Source organism: Phoca vitulina, unplaced genomic scaffold (assembly GCF_004348235.1).
Source record: "Phoca vitulina isolate PV1807 unplaced genomic scaffold, GSC_HSeal_1.0 scaffold40, whole genome shotgun sequence".
Taxonomy (NCBI): domain Eukaryota; kingdom Metazoa; phylum Chordata; class Mammalia; order Carnivora; family Phocidae; genus Phoca; species Phoca vitulina.
The window spans coordinates 15,945,046-15,965,806 of record NW_022589743.1 but is presented as its reverse complement, the minus strand read 5'-3'; the positions used below and the strand labels follow the sequence as shown (position 1 = coordinate 15,965,806).

The window sequence follows — 20,761 nt, the reverse complement described above, 5'->3', positions numbered from 1 at the left end:
TTGGTATGTTTCATCAGTGAAACTATCTGGCATAGAGCTTTGTTTTCTTTGTTGGGAGCTTTAGGTTTATTGCTTTTAATTATACTAGTACTTGTTAAGAAGGACTAGTGTAAGCATTAGTAAAGATGCTTTTATTCTAGTTGGGATAGAAATGGAGAGCACTGGGAAGGTCCCTGCCGTCCAGAGCTGTGGGGCCCTGGTGCCCCATGAGGATTTCAGAGGAAGAAGAGAGTGATCCTTTTGAATTAGGATGATGAGAAAAAGTCACAAAAGAGATAGCATTTGAAGGGGGTCTCAAAAATTGGACCAAGACTCTATACCATTTTAAAATGCAGAGAAAGGAGGAGGAACATTCTAGTTAGAGGTAACTGCAAATAGTGTTAATAACCAGTAGGTGCAAGACATGAGCCACTTATTGTTTTAACTGTTTTGCAGATATTTTATCATTCTATCCTCCCTACACCATGAAATGGGTATAGTTGTCACCCTCTCTTATAGACCAGGGTACAGACGCACAGAGCAGCGAAGTAATTTGTGCACACAGCTAGAAAGAGGCAAAGCTGGAATACAAATCCAGGTCTTCTGATGCTAGAGCTCACCCTTTAAGGCAAAGGCATGGAAATGACAACATTTGGGGCATGTTTTGGGCATGTCCATACTACACATGTAATGTATAAGTGAGCACAGACATTTACCACGGTAACCAATACTTTAAGACAATTCCTTAAAGTAAATCCATACTTTAAGACCAAGAGGTTTTTTTTTTTTTTTTTTAAATAAAAAGCAAAGTAGGGGTCACCTGGGTGGCTCAGTCGGTTAAGCATCTGCCTTCAGCAAAGGGTCCTGGGATGGTGCCCCACATTGTGCTCCCTGCTTAGCGGGGAGCCTGCTTCTCCCTCTGCCTCTGCCGTTCCCCCTGTTTGTGCTCTCTCACTCTCTCTCTCTCAAATAAATAAATAAATAATAAATAAATTTAAAAAATCTTAAAAAAAGCAAAGTAAGGGGCTTTACATATATTTATTTTTTCCAACACCTTTCTTTCTCCTGCAAACTATGCCCCCCTTCTCTGAGGGAACCTCCCTGCGCATGCAGCTATGAGGTTCTCAGGGCTCAGTCCACCCTTTGTCACAGGTGTGGACCCATCCTCGCAAGCCTGGCAGGCGGGTCCTTCCCCAGTAGTTCTCTGCTTGTAAGGAAGGGGAGAGGCAGCTCCGTCCTGCTGCATCTGCAGAAGAGCTGGGGAGTCCTTTGCTCTGGGGCCAGTTTTCCCTGAGCCACGCCCCTGGCATTTGCTCTTTTTAAGTACCTAAACCAAGAAACTATTTTTGTTTTCCCATAGGACATTTTAAGTGGGCTCTCTGTCACATGGGACTAAAAGTAAAGAAGCTTCCGTTCCCCACTCCTGGACTCTTTCTTGCTTTCTGTACAATGGACTCTGGACTCTTTCAGAATTCTGTACAATGAGTAAGAGTGGAAAGAAATCGATATTGGGGTTAAATTTAGGGCAGGACAATTCCCAGGGGCTGGTGGAGGGGAGAGGGATGGGATAGGAGGTGGCCTTGGGCCTCTGCTCTTCGTGCATCCAGAGCTGAAAGGCCCTGGCTGCATCATGGTTATTTCGCTTTGAGCCCTAAGTTGAGGCCTGCTTCATGGGGGTGTGAGTTGTATGGTTGCAGAGCCCCACGCTCAGGGGGCCCTGTGCTTGGTTTTACATTCTTCTGTAATTGAATGGAAGTTCTTCATGTTTTTTTTTTTTTAAGATATTACTATTTTTTAAGTTAAAAAAATTTTTTTTTTATTTTAAGTAGACTCCACACCCGCTATGGGGCTCGAACTCATGATCCTGAGATTAAGAGTCACATGCTCTACCAACCCAGCCAGTCAGGTGCCCACTTAATGGTTTTTGACCTGTTCCAGGTCATTGTGTAGTCGTGGATCCAGGCACCATAGGGGTTGGCCCACATGCACTGGCTCTTTTGGATGATGAAGCTGAGGAATAAGAGGCAGAGGATTCGGAATGAAACTTCCCTTCAGCTATCCTCCTTATGGAATCCTGGAAACTTCTAGATTAGGGCCAGTCTCCTTTCCGGGGGATTGTCTTCTTCCCCAGGACCCCCCCCCCCCAAGACAGTGTCTTCCTCAGTGATTCCTGTGTCCCTTAGCCAACTCCCCTCTTCCATCTTCTCCCTCCTGGACTCAGGCCCTCTCTACCTGCAACATCACACCATTACCGTGCCCAGGAGCTCAATGCCCCATTCCCCCCTGCCCTCCCTTCCATCCTTCCTGGACGGCTTGGGTGATCCCAAATCCCAGAAACCACCAGCTGTTCCCCACCTCATGTCTGATTCCCGATTTCTGGTTTTGGCCTTTCAAAACCTGTTAAAGCCTTGGTTAGTCATTCACACGTTAGTATGAAAAGAGGCTCAGAGAGCTAATTTTAGGATGGCACCTGAGGAGAATACAATTGAGGACACTGAGCAACTAAGGACTGGGGCTGTGGAGATGCCCTAAAGAGGCCCAAATGGGGAAGCTGAGGGACACAGAGACAAATTCTACTGATTTCCTGATTTTCACCTTTACCAGTTTGGTAACTGCCCTCCTCTTTCCAAAAGATGTGAAAAAAAGACGGTAAATACCACTCATCTGGGCATGATGCCACCTTGATGCAGATTCAACAAAGAAGGTTTGTTGTAATTTTTAACCCTTGAACTCACATTGGAAGTATTAAAGTTGGGAGGGAGTGGGAGATTAGGGAAGAAGTTTTCAGAGAGGCTGTGGTAATGCCGAAAATTCTACTTCTCGTAGGGAAGGCTGGGGATGTTTTATCTCTACACCTAATGTTGGAAAGAGGGGCTTCAACCAGATGACTCAGCAATCTGGGGGCACAGTGGACAGCTGTCTGACTCTGGTCTAGAAAACCTAAAGGAAGAGAGATGGTCTAGCCAGATGCTTTGAGGGTGGCACAAAGGGAGAGTTGTTGCATTGGATGGCTTGTTTGGGGCAAAGAGTGTGCGTTTCCCATGGGCCAGGCGTAAGCCTTGAGCCAGAGAAAGGACCAGTGTGGGGTCTTCTCAGGTCCTGTCCAAGAGGACCACCTGGAAGGAAGAACAGCCCCCTACAAAGAGAAGGAATTAACATGTTATTTTTCAGGGCCGAGAAGGAAAAGGCATCCAGCCTAAACAAAGAAGCACTTGACTTGTGACCGGTCCCAGGGGTAGGTGGTGGGTAGTGGGCATTGCAAGAGAAAGAGTCAGCTTCAAATTCCTGCCAAGGCCAGAGCATCAGGGCTAGATGTCCAGGACAGACCAGGCAAGTAGGAACCTCCTAGTTCCCCCTACCTTTTATTTCTATCGAGATAAAAATCACATACCCTAGGGGCGCCTGGGTGGCTCAGTCGTTAAGCGTCTGCCTTCGGCTCAGGTCATGATCCCAGGGTCCTGGGATCGAGCCCCGCATCGGGCTCCCTGCTCAGTGGGAAGCCTGCTTCTCCCTCTCCCACTCCCCCTGCTTGTGTTCGCTCTCTCGCTGTGTCTCTCTCTGTCAAATAAATAAAATCTTTAAAAAAAAAAAAATCACATACCCTAAAATTCACCCTTTTAAATCGGTGGTTTTTAATATATTCACAAGGTTGCGCAACCATCACCACTATCTATTTCTTGGACATTTTAATCACGTCTGTTGGGAGTAAAATCTTTTCCTCTACCAACTTATGTCTGGTGATAAGGAGCCTGCGAATTAATTGACAAAAGACAGATTAACAGGGGAAAAACTTACGTCACCTTTGGGAGTACTCTATAGAGAGAGAAGCTCCCCACACAGTTAGGGTAAAAGTTTACATACCAGCTTAAGGGGTAGGGAGAGGCTAGAGCTTCAAGGGATGGAAAGTTCTAGTGAGGGTTGTTTTTTTTAAGTGCTCCTGGAGGCGGGGTTTGGGGCAGCTGACTCCGAAAAAGCTCTGCTTTAGTAAGGGATGCTCAGATAAGATTTCTTTCTGCATCTGTTGTAGCTCAGAGGTTTTAACTTTGAAGTAATCTTTTTAAAAAAAAGATTTATTTAATTAATTCATTAAGAGTGCAAGTGTGGGGAGGGGCAGAGGGAGAGAGAGAATCCCAAGAAGATTCCGTGCTAAGTACAGAACCTGATGCTGGGGCCTGATCCCACGACCCCAGGATCAAGACCTGAGCCGAAATCAAGTCAGCCGCCCAACTGGCTGAGCCACCCAGGCGCCCCGGAAGTAATCTTCATTCCATTAGTGGCAGGTCACTGGTCCTTTCTCCCCCAAAAGAAACCCTGTGCTCATCAGCACTCACCTTCATTTCCCTTCCCCACGGCTCTCAGCAACCACTAATCTACTTTCTGTCTCTGTGGATTTGCCTCTTTGGGACTTCTGATATAAATGGGACCATACGAGGCCTCACCTTTTCTATCTTCCAGCGTCCCAACCCAGACAGGGTCAGAAATGCAAAGGCAGGGGAAATCCAAGGACTGGGTAGGGAAAGCCCTCCGTCCCTGACTGCAGGCTTTCTGCCTGCAAGGGGCCCAAGGGTGTCACGGAGGCGAGATCAAAGTGGAACTTTCACACGGGATTATAAATTTTATTCATTTATTTATATTGATACTGTGTTTTGTGACTTAAGTGACTGCAGAATGGTTGGTATTATTTGAGAGCCACTAGGAAAATCGTGGGGACTGCTGTGAGTTTTATCCAGGAGCGGAGGACAAACTAGCCCCCAGAATCCAAGACCGAGAAGAAGACTGTTGTGTAATTTGCTCCCCAAAGTTGTCCCCATCCAAGGGATCCTTGACACACAGGGGCTCTGATCTGTGTATATCACGGGACATCTGTCTCTTCCTGGGAGTGGTCAGCAGGTGCCTCCTCAAGGGCTGCTCCTGGGTATGCTCTGGACACAGATGCCCCTTCAGTGTCCCTGAGACCCTTGTCTGGGGCTTACTCGGGCCTCAGCACCACGTAAAGAGCCTCAAGCAGACCTGTTCGCTTCCCACCAACCTTTTTCTTACTGCCCCCTCCTATCCCCCCTGATATCTGCCTCAGCACTTTCTGTTTTTGGACCTCTGGAGGCTCAAAGAGGAACAGAGCAGCGTCCCTGACTCATCCAGCTCCATCCCTGCCTGGGAATTGGTTTTCTCTGAACTTATCACATGCCCTTCCAGTTAAAAGTAACAAACCTCGAGACACATAATTGGATTATTGCTTCTGCTTTTTGCAACGCTGTAGAGTAAAAGCCAAACCCCAGGGTCTAGAGAGGAGGGATGAAGTGGATTTTATGATCCGGGCCCTTTCCCTTGGCAGCCAGGCAGGACTCAGGGGGAGGAGGACCCTGTTATAGAACAGCCACCCCACCCGGAGCTGGGGAGAGTGTGGTGACCATCTGGACACACAGACAGGAGTCCCTGTGCCTGGTTTAACTTTAGTTGGGGTTGGAATTTACAAAACGTCCCTGAGTCTCCTCCATATCGGCAGTGAGAGACAGATGACATCATTACACTTTGAGTCAGGTACCATCACATTTTATAGGGAAAAAGACTGCAGCTTTGGGAGATTAACTTGCTCCTGATCCAAAAAGGAAAAAAAAAAAAAAAAAGTAAGTGGCATAGTTAAAGCGACAAGCCAGGATGCCTGGCTCCTCAGCTTGTTATTTGAATTTCTCCATTGCCGTTACTAGCTGGGTGGCATGGGGCAAGTCACTTAACCTCTCTGAATCTCAGTTTCCATGCTTATACATGGGATAATAATTCCTGTTTTGGCAAATTGTTGAGGTGATCAAAGTAAAGTAGCTTGCACAGTGCCTTAATATGGTGCTTGCTCACTGGAGGCTTTCTTAATACCATCACTGGGTGCCTTCTCCTAAGGGCCTCACTACATGGTTTCCAGCAGGTAAAGAGCAGCCCAATGTCATGGCCTCTTCTCTTGCTTTTCCCCCAGTCCTTCTTGTGCTCATTCCTCTTCTCCTTGGCACAGACTCAGGGCACCATCCTTCACTCTCTATGTCTTGTCCAGAGTCATGTGACAGCACCAAACATTCCTGGTCAAGTCGGCTGCCCCCCTCACCAGCCTGCCCCTCTGCAGCCCTGGACCCCTCAGCTGGGAGGGATGTGAAGACTAGTACCCAAGGAGCTTGTTCCTTATACATTATTAGAGGCAGGCAGACAGGGGCTCTCCTGTCACCACTGCTTTGGAGATGTCAAAGCAACTTAGGTCAGAGCACTAACAAGAAAAGTAGATATTGAATTTTCTCCCTTTCTTCCTCCTTCCCTCCCTCCCTTCTTCTTTTCCTTCCTTGCCTCCTTAAACATCCGAAGTTAACCCGAGTTAATCCTGCCCCTGAATTCATGACCCCTCCCCAGCATCAGCTGAGTCCAGATCACTCTAGGATTTTATTGTTTTCCTCCTTTATCCTACAAGTCTGTGCCCACTCTCCTTCTCCCATGGGCTCTCACTCTGATGTATTCAATGTGTACATTTGTTTAGATGTGTATTCTTGAACACTCAATAATACTTTGTGTGTGTGATTTAAATGTACACAGATGAAGTGTGATGAATTGCAATACTTCTGTCTCCTTTTATTTTTATTTTTTATTTTATTATTTTTTAAAGATTTTATTTATTTATTTGTCAGAGAGAGAGAGAGAGCACAAGCAGGGGGAGCGGCAGACAGAGGGAGAGGGAGAAGCAGGCTTCCCGCGGAGCATGGAGCCCGATGCGGGGCTCCATCCCAGGACCCTAGGATCATGACCTGAGCCGAAGGCAGGCACTTAACTGACTGAGCCACCCAGGCGTCCTGCCTCTGTCCCGTTTTAAACAACTCAGCAGCGACTAGATAGAAATCCAGTGCATTGATCTGGACTGCTGCCCACTTTCCTTCGGATGCATACACTTCTCTGTTCTCCTGGGTTGTTCCTAATTTCCTACCATCTCAAACCACATTTGATGACTCTCCGGGTGCAAGTGTGCTCTGGGACCTTTGGAAGAGTTTCTCAGGGATTTCGATGCAGAGATAGTCTTCTGGGACATCTAAATCCACTAAGTGCCAATATACTTTCCAAAGTTTTCTTTTGTTCACTTTGATATTTTGTTTCAAAATTTCTGTATAGAGAATTCTATAAAATTTCAATAAAAATATGGGCGAAATCAACTCCCCTTTCATACTTGGTATTAAGGAAAGATTATATCAAAAAAAGTCAAGGAAAATATATACCAAGCATTACTTTATCCGTGTAATTCAGGTTGATCCATTCCTAGAGGCCAACAGCATTAATGTAAGGTCCAAACAGAAATCCCATTTGTTCAGAAGATTGTCTCTGGTGATGCTGTATTGGGGATGATGAGGCAGTGCATTCATCATCACTGCCCGATATATCGAATCACTGACTCGTGTACGCTCAGCCATTCAGACGTTGAACAGGTAGGTTCTGTGAACCCGCCATGCTGTGGATATGGTACCCTGCAATGTGAGCCGGGGGGAGGGGGGTTGGTGGTGTTACCCAGTGCTATCTAACCTGGTGCATTATAAGAGCAGGGGGAGACAGACATCATACATATAACCACACAATCTTGCATGGCAAATTATTATATATGCTATAAAGGAAAATCAGGTCTTGCTGCAAGCAGGGCTGGCTTCGTGGGCATGCAGTCTGTGTAGTTACACAGAGCCCTGTGGTCAGAAGGGCCCTGTGCTTGATTCAAGGCTTTGTTGTTGTCTTCTTAATCACCGTTGGACAAGAAGTCCTGCGTTTTCATTTTCTGCTGGTCCCCGCAAAGTATGTTGCTGGTCCTGGCTGTGAGAGGGTATGAAAGGAGACTTTGATTAGTTGAGGATGTCAGTGAGGGTGCCCTGATGAGCCCTCTCAGGTGGTTTCTGGTCAGGTGGGTGAAGACCAGAGGGGAGGGAGATTTAGTGGAGAAGTAACGTTTGTGAAGACCCTCAGTCCAGAAAGAACTTGATGTGTTTGAGGAACTCAGAGAAGGGTCCTGTGGTCAGATCACAGAGAGCAAGGAGCAGAGAGGCATCAGAAAGCCTGATGTGGATGGCAGGTGCCAAAATGCATAGGCTCTTGGGGGCCGGGCAAAGATGTTCCTCCCCCCGTGTCTGTGAATCCTCATTCTTTTGTTCATATTTGGAAGGGTAGGTTGAGTGATCTGGCATGGGCTTGCATCTGCTCAGATATAGGTAGGTCTACAGTCCTAGTAAGGTTCTCTTCCAAATGGGAGGGCCAACTGAGTGCTGAGTGTACCCAGGTGGGTCATGTTAGCTGGCAGGTGGGGCCAGGATGGGAACCCTTCTCAAACTGCAGCGTATGGGGCTTTACTAGGTTATCAACCCCACTGGAAGCCCTCACTCTCCCTTCAGTACAATTTAGTATAATTCTTAGGGATAAACTCTGATCTGAGACTGAGGTGACCTTAAATGTTTCCCTCAGCTTTACCAAATCTTGGGTTTCTTTCTGCCTGTAATCCCTGGCCTCCCCTTCTTAGAGCATTTACTTTAGAAAACTTGAAATTGTAAAGTCTTTCTCTGCCCCTTTGAAATATATAAAAATCTCCCAGACTATTGCCAGTTTTACAACCCAGGAAGGACCTGGTAGGACCAAGTCTCAAGGACCTGGAAACCATTCATTTGAAATGTGATCATCAAGGAAGACAGCACCCTTACATCCTGGTCTCTGTGGGACAGTGGGAGCCTAACTTTAACAGGTGCCAATTAGCAAACACAGGTGGCTCCATCACAGAAAAGCACCTCTACAAACTCAGGAATCACTTGATGTGCTGGGCACATCCTATAGATCCTTCGGTAATTTTCGTAGCTCACCCCAGCACTTAAGAATCCTCCTGCCTTGGGCGCCTGGGTGGCTCAGTTGGTTAAGCGACTGCCTTCGGCTCAGGTCGTGATCCTGGAGTCCCGGGATCGAGTCCCGCATCGGGCTCCCTGCTCAGCAGGGAGTCTGCTTCTCCCTCTGACCCTCCTCCCTCTCATGCTCTCTGTCTCTCATTCTCTCTCTCTCAGATGAATAAATAAAATCTTTAAAAAAAAAAAAAAGAATCCTCCTGCCTTTTGTTGCAGTGGGGTTGAGCTCATTCTCTCTTCCCTATTGCAACAGTCTTGAGTAAAGTCTTGCTTGCTTGTTTAGCTTTGTCTAGGGCAAGTTTTTACTTTGACACTGCTGGGAATGGGTAGGACAAAGGCATCTGCCTCTAGCTGCTTGCGGACGCATCTTCAGAACTCCCACCCACATCCCACTCCAGCTCTCCCCACCTGCCACCCAGGGCCCAGAGCCTCCACTGCTGTCTCCTCCTGTGTGTGTCCTGGGTTCCGGCCTCCTCGGCTATGTTCGAGCTGTTCATAGCACTCTGTTCATTTTCCATCTTCCAGAAATTCCATGAAAACTCTAGACTATTGATCTTCCTGCCATGAGCTCTTTCTCTTTGGTTTCTTCAAAATTATTATTTCAGTGGGGTTTGGGCAGGAGGAATTCTAAAGTTAGGAGTTCTACCTGCCACCTTGAGCTAAATATGCCATTAATTTCCAACTTGGCTCGAAGTGTTCTTTCTCTTTGTAAAGAGCTCTTTGAGCCCAAATTCCTGCCCAGAGAATAGAGCCTATCAAAAAATATCAGAAAAAGCAAACAATTACCTACCTCTACAAGTAATGAAATAAACTCATAGCAAAAGAAAAGAACAATGGGGAATTCAGTTTGCACTGCTTTTCTCAAAAAATGCCAATGTATTAACTTCCATAAAGCAAAAAGTAGTCCAAACCCTCAATGCAATCCCAATTGGTCCCCATTTGATGAGTCATTGGTGAAGTACTAGGGCCACCTGCAGGTCATTTACCCACTTACTCATTTCTTCCTTCCTTAGTAGTTGTTAAGAGGGTGGGAAGACAGATTGTATAGCAATAGGCTTGTGGAGGAAAAACTTATAGCAACCCCCACCAACCTCCTCGTCCTATGGAAAAGCATTATTGGACCAGTCACCACTGGATGCACCATGGGGAGTGCTCCTGGAGGGATATTCTGCTGCTGAGTTGCTTCACCAATTTATAGGGAAGTTAGGAGGGGGCAGGGAAAATTGACCTGCACAATGGGAGCTGTTTGGACTGGTCTTGCTGGGGAGAAAAGCATCTGGGGCTTAGATACCAGTTGTCCAGGGACATCTGCATGCTGGCATAGGTATCATCTTATCCTAGAAAGTAAAAGTTTTAAGTTTTGTGGGCCCCACAAAGCCTCTGTCACATCTGTCCAGCTCTGGACTTGTACAACCAAAGCAGCCACAAGCAATATGTAAATAGATGGGCATGGCTGTGTTCCAGTAAAACTTAATTTGCAAAAACAGGCAGCAGGCTGGATTTGACCGCTGACCCCTAACCTAGAATCCTGGTAGAATCCAGCTCATGTTTTAGAGTAAAGGTGAGGGTGGAGAGATGCTTTGTAGGCCATCAGCAAAGGGTTTGCCACTCCTAATTCACCCATCCAGTGCTACTTGCCCTCATGGAACTGACAGTCTTGTGAGGGAGAAAAGCATTAAAGAAATAATCATGTATAATAAGTATGTAATTAAAAAGTATAAGAGCTATGAAGGATGAGTTATAGGATTTCATGAAACAGTATGACTGGAGACCAAACTTACACTCCGGGTTAATCCAAGTCCACCCTAAGGAAGGACCAGTTAACTGAGACCTAAAGGATGGGATGGGCGGGAGTTGGCCAGCTAAGGGTGGGTGAAATGGAAAGCTTAGGGAGGGAGTAACACATGTAAAAGCCCTGAGGCAAAAATGAGGATAGAGCATTTGAGGTAACAAAAGAAAGTCAGTGTGGCTGGAGCACAGAGACAAGTGGGACAGGATGAGCCTCAGGAGAAACGCAGGGGCCCTAGTATGGGGACGTCTGGCAGGGAGGGTAAGGATTTTGGATTTTATTCCAGTTATCATGGGAAGCTCTTGGAGGGTTTTCAGGTGGCTCCAGTGGAGAATGGAGAGGGGTGGGTGAAGGATGGAAGTGGAGAGCCCAAGAGGAGCCGATTGTGGTCATCAGGGCGAGAGAGGAGGACAACTTCTGTTGGTGTGAGTTTGTTCACATCTGCAGCTGAAGTTCTGTGTAGGAAGCCATTTGAAGTTCCTTTGATTTTTATCTCTATCTATCTATCTACCTTTTTTAAAAAAGATTTTGTTTATTTACTTGACAGAGAGAGACACAGCGAGAGAGGGAACACAAGCAGGGGGAGTGGGAGAGGGAGAAGCAGACTCCCCGCCGAGCAGAGAGCCCAATGCGGGACTCGATCCCGGGACCCTGGGATCATGACCTGAGCCGAAGGCAGACGCTTAACGACTGAGCCACCCAGGCGCCCCTCTACGTTTAATTATAACCGTTCTGTGGCTTACCCACTAGGGTACGGTATTATTATCTTAAACACATTGAGATTACTAGGCCAGTTATTTGTGGTCTTCACCCAATCACCATCCCAGCAGTGGGGGGTTGCTTATTGGCCAAAAGAGACTTGAGTGGGTCTGCACACCTCAGGGGTGATTCCATTCCACCATGACTGGGTACGTGGAGCTCTATTTTCAGTCGAGATGACAACAGGAGGCTTGGAATTCACTTCCTTTAAAATGGGTTGGTGGCTTCTAGGTTCTAATTATACCCTCAAAAGATTCTTCTGTGTTACTTGTGTAGACAGAAGCCAGCACCTCTACGGAGGGTGTAGCAAACATTCCTCATGGCTAGGCTGGATTTTGTCATTTCTTTCGTTCTTTAGGACATGTATTACCATCCTCTTTGGCGCTGAAGATGCTCCGATGCCTGTCCATCAGTCCTTTAGATCTTTCGTAATTCTTTTTTGTGATCTGTGTGGATGGAATTTTGTACTGCCTGCTAAGGTTATCACTGACTTTCTTCAGCCACTTCTTTCTGTATAATTGAATGCTGAATTTTCATGATCTTCCTGACTAGGCACCGTTCTCAGATGCCTGCTTGGATTCTGTATACCTGCCAAACCCTCATCTGCTTCTGAGACACATCATGAGGTCATGTGGATGAGGGATTGGATTGCGGTGGTGGTGGAAGAGCCAACGTAGGTGGATTTGAGAGAGATTTTGGCAGAGTGAAGGGATTTGTTGATAGATTGGATGGAGGGGGGTGTAATGAGGGTGAGGGGTTTTAAGGACGACTTCCTGTTTTCAGCTTGAGTAGCTTGGAGAGTGGAGATTCTATTTCCTGAGGAGAGAAACTTGAGGAAGGAGTATATCCCATGGCAATTACAGTTCCACATTCCCAGGACACTCAGTATCCATCTCAGCTCCCCACAGGGACAAGCATCCCAAATAACTAAGAAGAATGGCAGCAAGAATGAAGTGCCATTGTGCTCTACTTTCCAGAACCTCTCTGTGAAGGTCATTAGTGGTTATCCCCCCACTGGGAAGAAGTGCTCTTCAAGATGGAGTTGTTCCAAAAATTCTCTCCTGGAGGCCTTCTCCTCTTTAGGCTTGTTTCTGAGCCTAAGTGACTCCATCCATCCATCCATCCATCCATCCATCCATTCATCCATCTATCCATCCATCCATCCATCCATCCATCCATCCATTCATCCATCTATCCATCCATCCATCCATCCATCCATCCATCCATCCATCCATCCATCTATCCATCCATCCATCCAATAGTGCCTACTCTGTACCAGGTCCTCTCTAGGCACTGAGGGTAGAGCAGTGAATAAATATTAAAAAATCTCTGCCCTCATGAAGTTTACATTCTAATTACAAGGAGACAGATAAACATAAATAAGTAAATATATAGTATAACACAAGCTGGCAAGTACTTTGGAGGTAATGGCAACAAGTGGGGAAGGAGGTTAAGGAATTGTGTGTGTGTGTGTGTGTGTGTGTGTGTGTGTGTGTAGAAATGCTACATATTACAGGATGTTCAAGGAAGGCTTTCCTGATAAGGTGGCATTTGAGCATGACCTAAAGGAAGCTGACCAGAGATGGAGGAGGAAGATTCCAGCAAAGGAACAGGCACAAAACCCTGGGGCTGGATCCTGCCTGTTGTGTTTGGGGAACCACATGGAAGGCATTGAAGTGGAGTGGAGGAAGCTAGGGAGAAAGTAGGAGAAGAGGTTAGGTGGTGTGGGGCTGGTGGGCAAATCATGCAGGATTTTGTAGGTATTGTAAGGTCTTTGGAAGGCAGCTATGCTCACTTGACTTTGACTCGGAGATAGGAAATCATTGGGGGGGCAGTTTGAGCAGGAGAATGGAATGATCTAACTTATGTTTGAAAGGATCATTGGCTGTTCTGTTGAGATTACAAGCATGGAGACTCTTATGAGGTTACTTTGGTCATCTTGGGGAGAGACGGTGGGTGGTGGAGTAACAGCAGAGGCGGCAGTGAGTGCTCAGGTTTTGGGTGTAGGAAGTACAAGATAGGTGATGGGGGGAAAGAAGGAATGGAATCACGGATGGCTACAGGATTTTGTTCAGAACAGTTGGAGGATGTTGCTACTGTTTACTGAGATGGAAAGACAAAGGAGGAGCAGATTTGGGGACATTCAGGAGTTCAGTTTGGACCAGCTAATTTTGAGAAGCTCTTAGACACCTAAGTGGAGGCGCCTGGGCTGGAGAAGTATAAATTTGGAACTTGTCAGCATATACAGGAATATGGAAGCTATGAGTCTGGCTGAGGTCACCTAGTGAGAGGGATGGATCAGGAAGGGTTAGGAGGACTGTGCCCTAAATGGACTTTATAGTAAAACAGGAGTAATGAGCTGGACACCACAGGGAAGTGAAGATGGTTAAAAAATGTTGTATATGTACAGCACTTTGCACAATTCTTGACACATAGTAGGTGCCTCCCTAAGCTCCTTCCCTCCCTCCTATAGGCAGACAGGTTCACTTTGCTGGGGGCCAGATGGCTGTGCTTACCTGTAGGACTATGAGTAACTTGGAGAGTGGAGATTCTACTTACCCCTGCACTCCTTCCCATCCTTCCCAGAGACCCCAGGCCCTCCCACCTCCTCAGTGATTCTTGTCGCTTTGGCTTTGGGATTTGGGCTCCCTCAAGACTTCAACCATATTTTAGTGTGAATGGAGTGTGGAGAACTGGTTTCCAGACGGGATTTGAGTGAGAGTAAGCCCAGGTGCATTATGGCTCTAAGGGCTGGAATTTGGAAGAGTGAGGAGCAGGAAAGTGAGGAAATGGGCCTCAATGGGGGAATGTGAGGACACCTAAGATAGGTTGTTAGTTTCCTAACCTTGTCCCGGACAGTAGATGGCCCCCCACACCCCACCACTAAACTCACAGATGTGCAGAGATCTCTGACCTATGGTGTCAAACAGGATCCTTCTTCTGCAGGAGTTAGGACTGAGGCAGAAAGCTGTAGTGTGTCTTCTCCAAGACCTGAGTCTGGGGGCATGGGTTGAACAACACCAGCGTCCCTGAGGCCCTTCTCTGGTCTGTGTCCGGTGAAGCATGACCAGGCTGGCGTCAGCTTCAGCATTCCCCAGAGCAGAGCTGAGTACCTCCCACCTACCTCCCTTTGCTTCCTGGTACCCCACGGAGAACTGCCTTGTACCTGGCTCTGTCTTTAATTGGGGTGGTGGTGGGGGCAAGAGCAGATGTCCCAAGTCACTTCCACACCAGGCTTCAGGGATGAGGGCCAAGGGAGCAACTGAAGAGACTGCAGGCAGGATCTCAGAGTTTGGGGTGCGTGGCTTTGGGCACAGAGAACGAGTTGTTACTTACACTAGGTCTTGAGGGGTGGTCAGAGAAGTAAATGCTTAAATGGCAGAGGTGCAGGGAAGAGCTTCCAGGGAAGGGGGGGCTGCAGCCCCCAGTATGGATGATGGGAATGATGAGATGTGTTAGGTGTGCACCTCAGCTGGCTACTTTCCATGCAAACGAACAGTTTGTCTGGATTTTCACGCTGTTCCCCTGATATAAGGCCCCGAAAGAGCGGTCGCTTGTGTTCGGTACTCCCGATTCTAACTCTGCCCCCATCATCCCACTATGTAAATTGGTTCATACGGAAGAGTCTAGAACAGCACCTGATACATAGTTAATACCGTAGAAGTGTCTATAAAAGAAAAGACATAACCAGCTGTCTGTGAGAGAACCAGTTCAAACCACCCAGTTTCCTTTCTGGGGCATGGCTTTATTTCAACAACTGGCTGCCTGCAAAGGGGAGACAGATGCTGTCTGGGGGCCACAGTGTCCTCAGGTCCCAGAGGGCAGTGTCAAAGCGAAGCTTCAGGAAAAAGCAGGATTCATCAGAGAATGGGAGCACAGAAAAGCAAGAAAGAGTTTCAATTTGGGCCCAGGGACCTTCTGGGGCTGAGAGAGTTGGGGAGGGGAGGGGGCTCTGTGGCGTCTCCTCAAAGTCCCTCAGCCATACGGGCCCCAGTGCTCCCAGATCACTTAGACACGTGGTCTAGGTGTCTGATGTACTCCTGCACCCAGGCAACACTGGGGTTGGCGCAGATCTGTCGGCCCTGTCGGGTAAGGAAGCTGTGGAACAAGAAAGAGAAAGAGGGCAAATTGAGTCAGCAGGCAGAGAGGAGCCCAGCTCCTTCTCTACCCAGCTTGAGCTTCCCCACCTCTCTCTCTGCTGGACGTGGCCCCTTCACACAGAGAAGGACACTCCACTCTCTGTTGCTCCCCAAGGAGTCCGTGAAGACCCTACCACCAGCTCCCATTACCTCCCTGGAGGCCAAGCTCAGGCTGGGAAGTCCCCAGGGTGCTGCTCAGCTGGTTCTTCCTGTGCTCCCCCCACTTCCTAGCTAGTCCCACCCCTCTGCTTCCTTCTCCCAGGCCCTCCTGGTTCTCATATTTACACCCCCTTCCGCCCCGAGCATGGCCGAACTTACATGACCCCTGGGATGGGGCACTGGTCACTGGTCCTGTCATAACCTTTCACAAACCGGAGTGGGACCTTCCGTGAGATGTAGGTAAAGCAGCACGGACCGGGGGTTAATTTATTAACTGGTTCTGCAAGGTAGGGGGCCATGTGATGATGAAAGCTTTTCCACAAAGAAGCGTAGACCTGTATCTCTATTGCCCAGAGCATCAGAGGAGGAGACTAGACCAGAGCACCTCGGAGGGAGTAAGGCCTGGCTTCTTGCAGCTCGTCCTCCTCTCCTTCTTAAATTATCCTTGTCTAGGGGCCCCTGGTTGGCTCGGCCAGTAGGGCATGTGACTCTTGATCTCAGGGTCGTGAGTTTGAGCCCCACGTTGGGTGTAGAGATGACTTAAAAAAAATTATCCTCCTCTAAAACCTCTCTTCCCTGCCCACGGCTGGCCCCTCCTGACTTCTCTCTGACCCTTCCCTAGGGCTGGGGTGTGACTCCCGGTTGAAGTGTTTCAAATTTCTGACAGTCTGCAGGATTTGGGAATAAGAAATCAGAATTCCTGGGAATTCTTAACTCATAAATTATTCCGTTTTCTTTTTAAGAATTGAGATGTAGTGTTCCATGATTCATCAAAAACTAATGATATAATGTATGGTGATTAACATAACATAATAAAATAACATTAAAAAAAAGAATTGAGGGGGCGCCTGGATGGCTCAGTCGTTAAGCATCTGCCTTCGGCTCAGGTCATGATCCCAGGGTCCTGGGATTGAGCCCCGCATCGGGCTCCCTGCTCCGTGGGGAGTCTGCTTCTCCCTCTCCCACTCCCCCTGCTTGTGTTCCCTTTCTCACTGTGTCTCTCTCTGTCAAATAAATAAATAAAATCTTTAAAAATAAACAAAAATAAAAAATAAAAAAAGAATTGAGATGTAATTGACAATATAACATTGTATTTGTTTTAGGTGTACTGTATATTTTCCATAACACTTTATTTTCATGTTTCTAAATAATAATTCATGACCATATGCTAAACAATGAATTGCTTTTCTGTGATAGGGTTGTACTGAAAGTTTCAGAGGTTTTCTGTAAAAAACAAAAAAAAAAGGTAAGGTAATAAATGGTCTCTAAGTGTTATGACAAGATTATATACTCAATAACATGTGGAATGTTCTCTGGCAGATACAGTCGATAACAGAAAATATGGAAAAAAGGGAACATTGATACAAAATAAATGGTCAAGAAAAATTATTTAAAAAGTAGAAAAAAATACTACAGTTGTTTAATATTTAAAATATTTAAAATTTATCATTCAAAAATGAATTTTTAAAATACAGAAAGCATTAATTGCCCTATTTGTAGTCTTTATCTTTGTGTTGTAACAAATATTGCAAATGTAGAAACATTTTTTCCATTTTTGCATTGCTGTTGGCCAAATCGTTCAAACTGTGTCCAAGTGCATCTTCCAGTTGGGTGTTAGAATCTATAATCTTTCATACAAGCTTTTTTCCTTTTTTATCAATGGGAGTATCTTGTCTTCTTGTACTGACTAGTTTTTCCATTCAAGTCAATATTGCTTTTGTTAATTTAGATTTTATGTACGAATTAGCAAACGTTTCTGGTGTCACGTCCCAGTAGTCTACAACATTTACACATTTTCTCTTTGTATTTCTTCTGCAAAAGCATTTATAAAGAACTAGAGCCCTGTAACAATTATTCAAACACTTGGCAACATCCATGAACATTATTGTTCAAATAACAGAATATTCACATCTCCTAGCAGGAATCACAGTTGAAATGGCCCATTGAAGGACGTATTTTGCTTTTAAAACTTGTTCCTCGATACACCACTTACATGATTTATGCTAAGTGTACAAGGTAAACACTCAGCAGCAGACAGGGCCATGGACTCATACTTGTGACATGGCTACAGCTCCAAGCTGTCAGGTCCTGGTCACTTCCCCCCTGCGTGCTCCTGTCCCGGTTTCCGGAAATGCTGATCTTAACGTTACATCCCACGTGTCACGTGTTTCCTGCTTTTGCTCTACATGTCAGTGGATTCCTTTAAATCAGTAACACCTCCATATGGATTGTTAAGCTTTAATTCTTGCAAGAATTTTCCACATATTCCCAGTTTCTCAACTGAGTTTTCTTAGGACTTGGGATTTGGAAAAACAGTTTCCTGACATGCTGAGAAGGAGTTGCCGCATGGACTTGCTAGGGGATGTCCAGGGTGGGCTACAGCAGGGCAGGACTGGCCCCCTCTATAGGAGAGGGTCCTCCTTCACGGGTCTCAAGAAAATGATAGAAGGGGGAGGTTTGCGATGTTATAAGGAGCAGAGCCTTGGCTACAAAGCATGAAAGCTACACTTGTCCTTGTCTCTGTTCCTGAAAGCTATGTGACTCCGGACAGGACACCCACCCTTTCCAAACCTGTCTCCTTAAAAAAAGGACATGGGGCAAGGACTGTGTATTGATTTATATACTGATGACTGTTGAAGTCAGGGCCTCCTTACCCCTGTGTAACAGACGGAGAACCTGAGGCTCAGGAGGCCTGAAAGAGACAAGGAAGGTCCACAAGCTGACCAGTGCAGAGCTTCTAGAATGAGGCTCGCTAGGAGTAGAGACAGTGTCTGCCTCTGTCCCTCACTGTAGCCCAGCGTGTTTACTGAAAGGGTGGCAGGAGTAGGCTTTTAATATATATTTGTTGAATGAATGAATGAATTCAACTTGAATCTATGTCTCCCTGACTGTAAAGCCAGTTATTTCTCCATTCTGGGTTGCTGTTCTCTGAAGAAGAAAAAAAAGAAGCTTCCATTGACTGAGTATCTACCATAGGCCTGGTGTGTGGCTTAGTTCCTGACATGGCTGATCTCCATTCCTCACGCCAGCCTTTTGAGAAAGTATCCCTTCCCCCATCTGCAGATGAGAAGCCCCGCGATGATCACGGGAATCACCAGGAAGCATTAGGGAGGGAGCTCTATAGCTAGGTGCCGTCACAGTTCCTGGAAAACCGGCCATCATTCCTTGGACTAGCAGGGATGCCGGATCAGAGTGCTAGGATTGAGTGTATTTCTGTCTCTGATTTTGGTTGAAATACAGCTCCGGAGAATAGTTTCCTGGGAAATCTCCCTCCGGCCCCTGCCGCCGCCCCAGGGTCCCACTGTGCCACCTTCTCCTCTGGTTCCCGCCCCCTGCAGAGAGGAACCATGCCTGTTTAGGGCGGAAAGGGCAGTGAGCTGGGGGTCAGGACAGCTGGGGTCTAGCCCTGCCTTTCTCAGTCACCTGCTGTTGGAGTAGCCCGCATATATTTATTAGGAGCTTACTACATGCCAGGAGCAGCGGTATGCCATGGACATACTAGACAAACCTTAAACGGAGAGGGGCAAGGCTGCTATTGGGGTCTCAGGCTCAATGCCCCCACAAGCCAGGCAGACAGGCAGATAGGGTGCACGTGGTCCTGGCAGTGGGGGGCCCTAAGACCTGGGAGCGCACCCCCTGTCTAAAGGGACGGCCCCCACCACTTCAGTCTCAGTGAAAGCTTGTGGGAACTTGGGCTCCTGTCTGCTTGGTCTTCCATAGTTGCAAAAGAAACAAGAAATACAGATTTTTAAATGTTGGCAACCAATCAACATGTAAAACTCCATCTAAGCCACAAAGACAGTCTGAGCCTTTGCAGATTCCTCTGTCCCAGCCCATGCCTATGCGAGGGCTCCTGTATGTCTGCGAGAGGGCGCTAAGCAAGGAGCCCAGAGGGTGCTGGGTCAGCTTCTCTCTGCTAGGTACCCCAGGGCCAGGGAGGCTGCATTCAGAGGCAGGATTTTCTCTCCCCAAAGGAGGCAGAAATGAGTCCCAACCAGGAACGGGGAGAGACCCTTGGTAAAGATGCTGTCTGTTTTGCAGCCTATTCTGGACCACCCCCATCTCCCTGCAGCCCCCTGCTTCCAGCCACTGTACCATCTCTGTTCAGAAGAATAAGAGTAACAGGCCTCACCTTCATTGGCCTCAGTGTAGAGGACAGCAAGAATGAGGAGGAAGGCCAGGGTAGCCAGGATCACCTTCATCCTTCTGGCGGCTGACCAGCTGCAGGAACAGGATGGGGCTGAAGACTCCTGGGTTCCCTGACTCTTGAAACCTGGGCTCCGACCTTCCTTTATAAGAGGTTGCTGATGAGGAAGTCACGAGATAGAAAAATCCAAGATTGCATGGGAGTTTTGTTTCTTTGCAACTGTGACTGGTGACATATCTAAAATATGAGAACTGAGTCAGTTTATTCAAAGAGATGTAGAAGACAGAGAATGATCCCAGAATTCACATTTGGCTTGCATCTTGAGGGTGGTGGTAGGGGAAGGCCAGAGGCGAAGGGCTTTGGGGGAGAAATTGCCCTCCTTTTCTGTTCCTCCCCAGGGAGCCTGGTGAAGCCTCCTTGGGGGTGAGCCCATGTGGACCATGAGTCCAAAGGCCCAGGCAACTGTCTCAGGCTCAGGGATTCTAGGACCCACCAGGATGAGGATGTGGGGGCCCTGTGCTCTGTCTACCTCCAGCACCAGGCCTGGACTCAAGCCTGATGGGGACTGGGAGTGGGGTGCTGGATTTGGAGGGGATTCTGGGGTGGCTGGGCCTCACCAGCCAGGATTGGACTGAAACGCCTCACCTAGGGTGAGCTGGAGGCCCTGCCCTCTGCCCAGCACAGGGAGCTTGAGCGGATCCTCAGCAACCAAGGAAGGTGTACAAGGCTCTCTGCTCAGCCAGGGCTGCCTCCAGGACTGAGGCTGAGGGATGAGATCCTTCTGGCTCAAGCTGGGGGAGCTGGGGACAGGGCAATGTATCCCACAGAATACAATTGTATCTCGACACCCTTGAGTTTGTCCTGCAGGGGCCCTGCACAGGAACACCACAGTGGTCCGCCTGGG

General features: G+C 47.4%; 1 protein-coding gene across 1 annotated transcript; it reads right to left on the bottom strand.

Moving 5' to 3' along the window:
• Positions 1-15,114: 15,114 nt before the first annotated feature.
• On the bottom strand, positions 15,115-20,024 carry LOC116647726 (regakine-1-like). Its single transcript, XM_032429275.1, has 3 exons — positions 19,843-20,024; positions 15,870-15,990; positions 15,115-15,510 (listed from the first exon to the last, which is right to left on the bottom strand). The coding sequence occupies exons 1-3, from the start codon at positions 19,910-19,912 to the stop codon at positions 15,417-15,419; spliced, it is 285 nt and encodes a 94-aa protein (XP_032285166.1). The 5' UTR covers positions 19,913-20,024; the 3' UTR covers positions 15,115-15,416.
• Positions 20,025-20,761: the final 737 nt, after the last annotated feature.

Coding starts and splice junctions, on each gene's coding strand:
- LOC116647726 (XM_032429275.1), bottom strand. CDS start 19,912: ATGAAGGTGATCCTGGCTACCCTGGCCTTCCTCCTCATTCTTGCTGTC. Junction 15,991..19,842: donor CTACACTGAGGCCAATGAAG/GTGAGGCCTGTT, acceptor CCTACCTTGCAG/AACCAGTTAATAAATTAACC. Junction 15,511..15,869: donor TGCCCCATCCCAGGGGTCAT/GTAAGTTCGGCC, acceptor CTTGTTCCACAG/CTTCCTTACCCGACAGGGCC.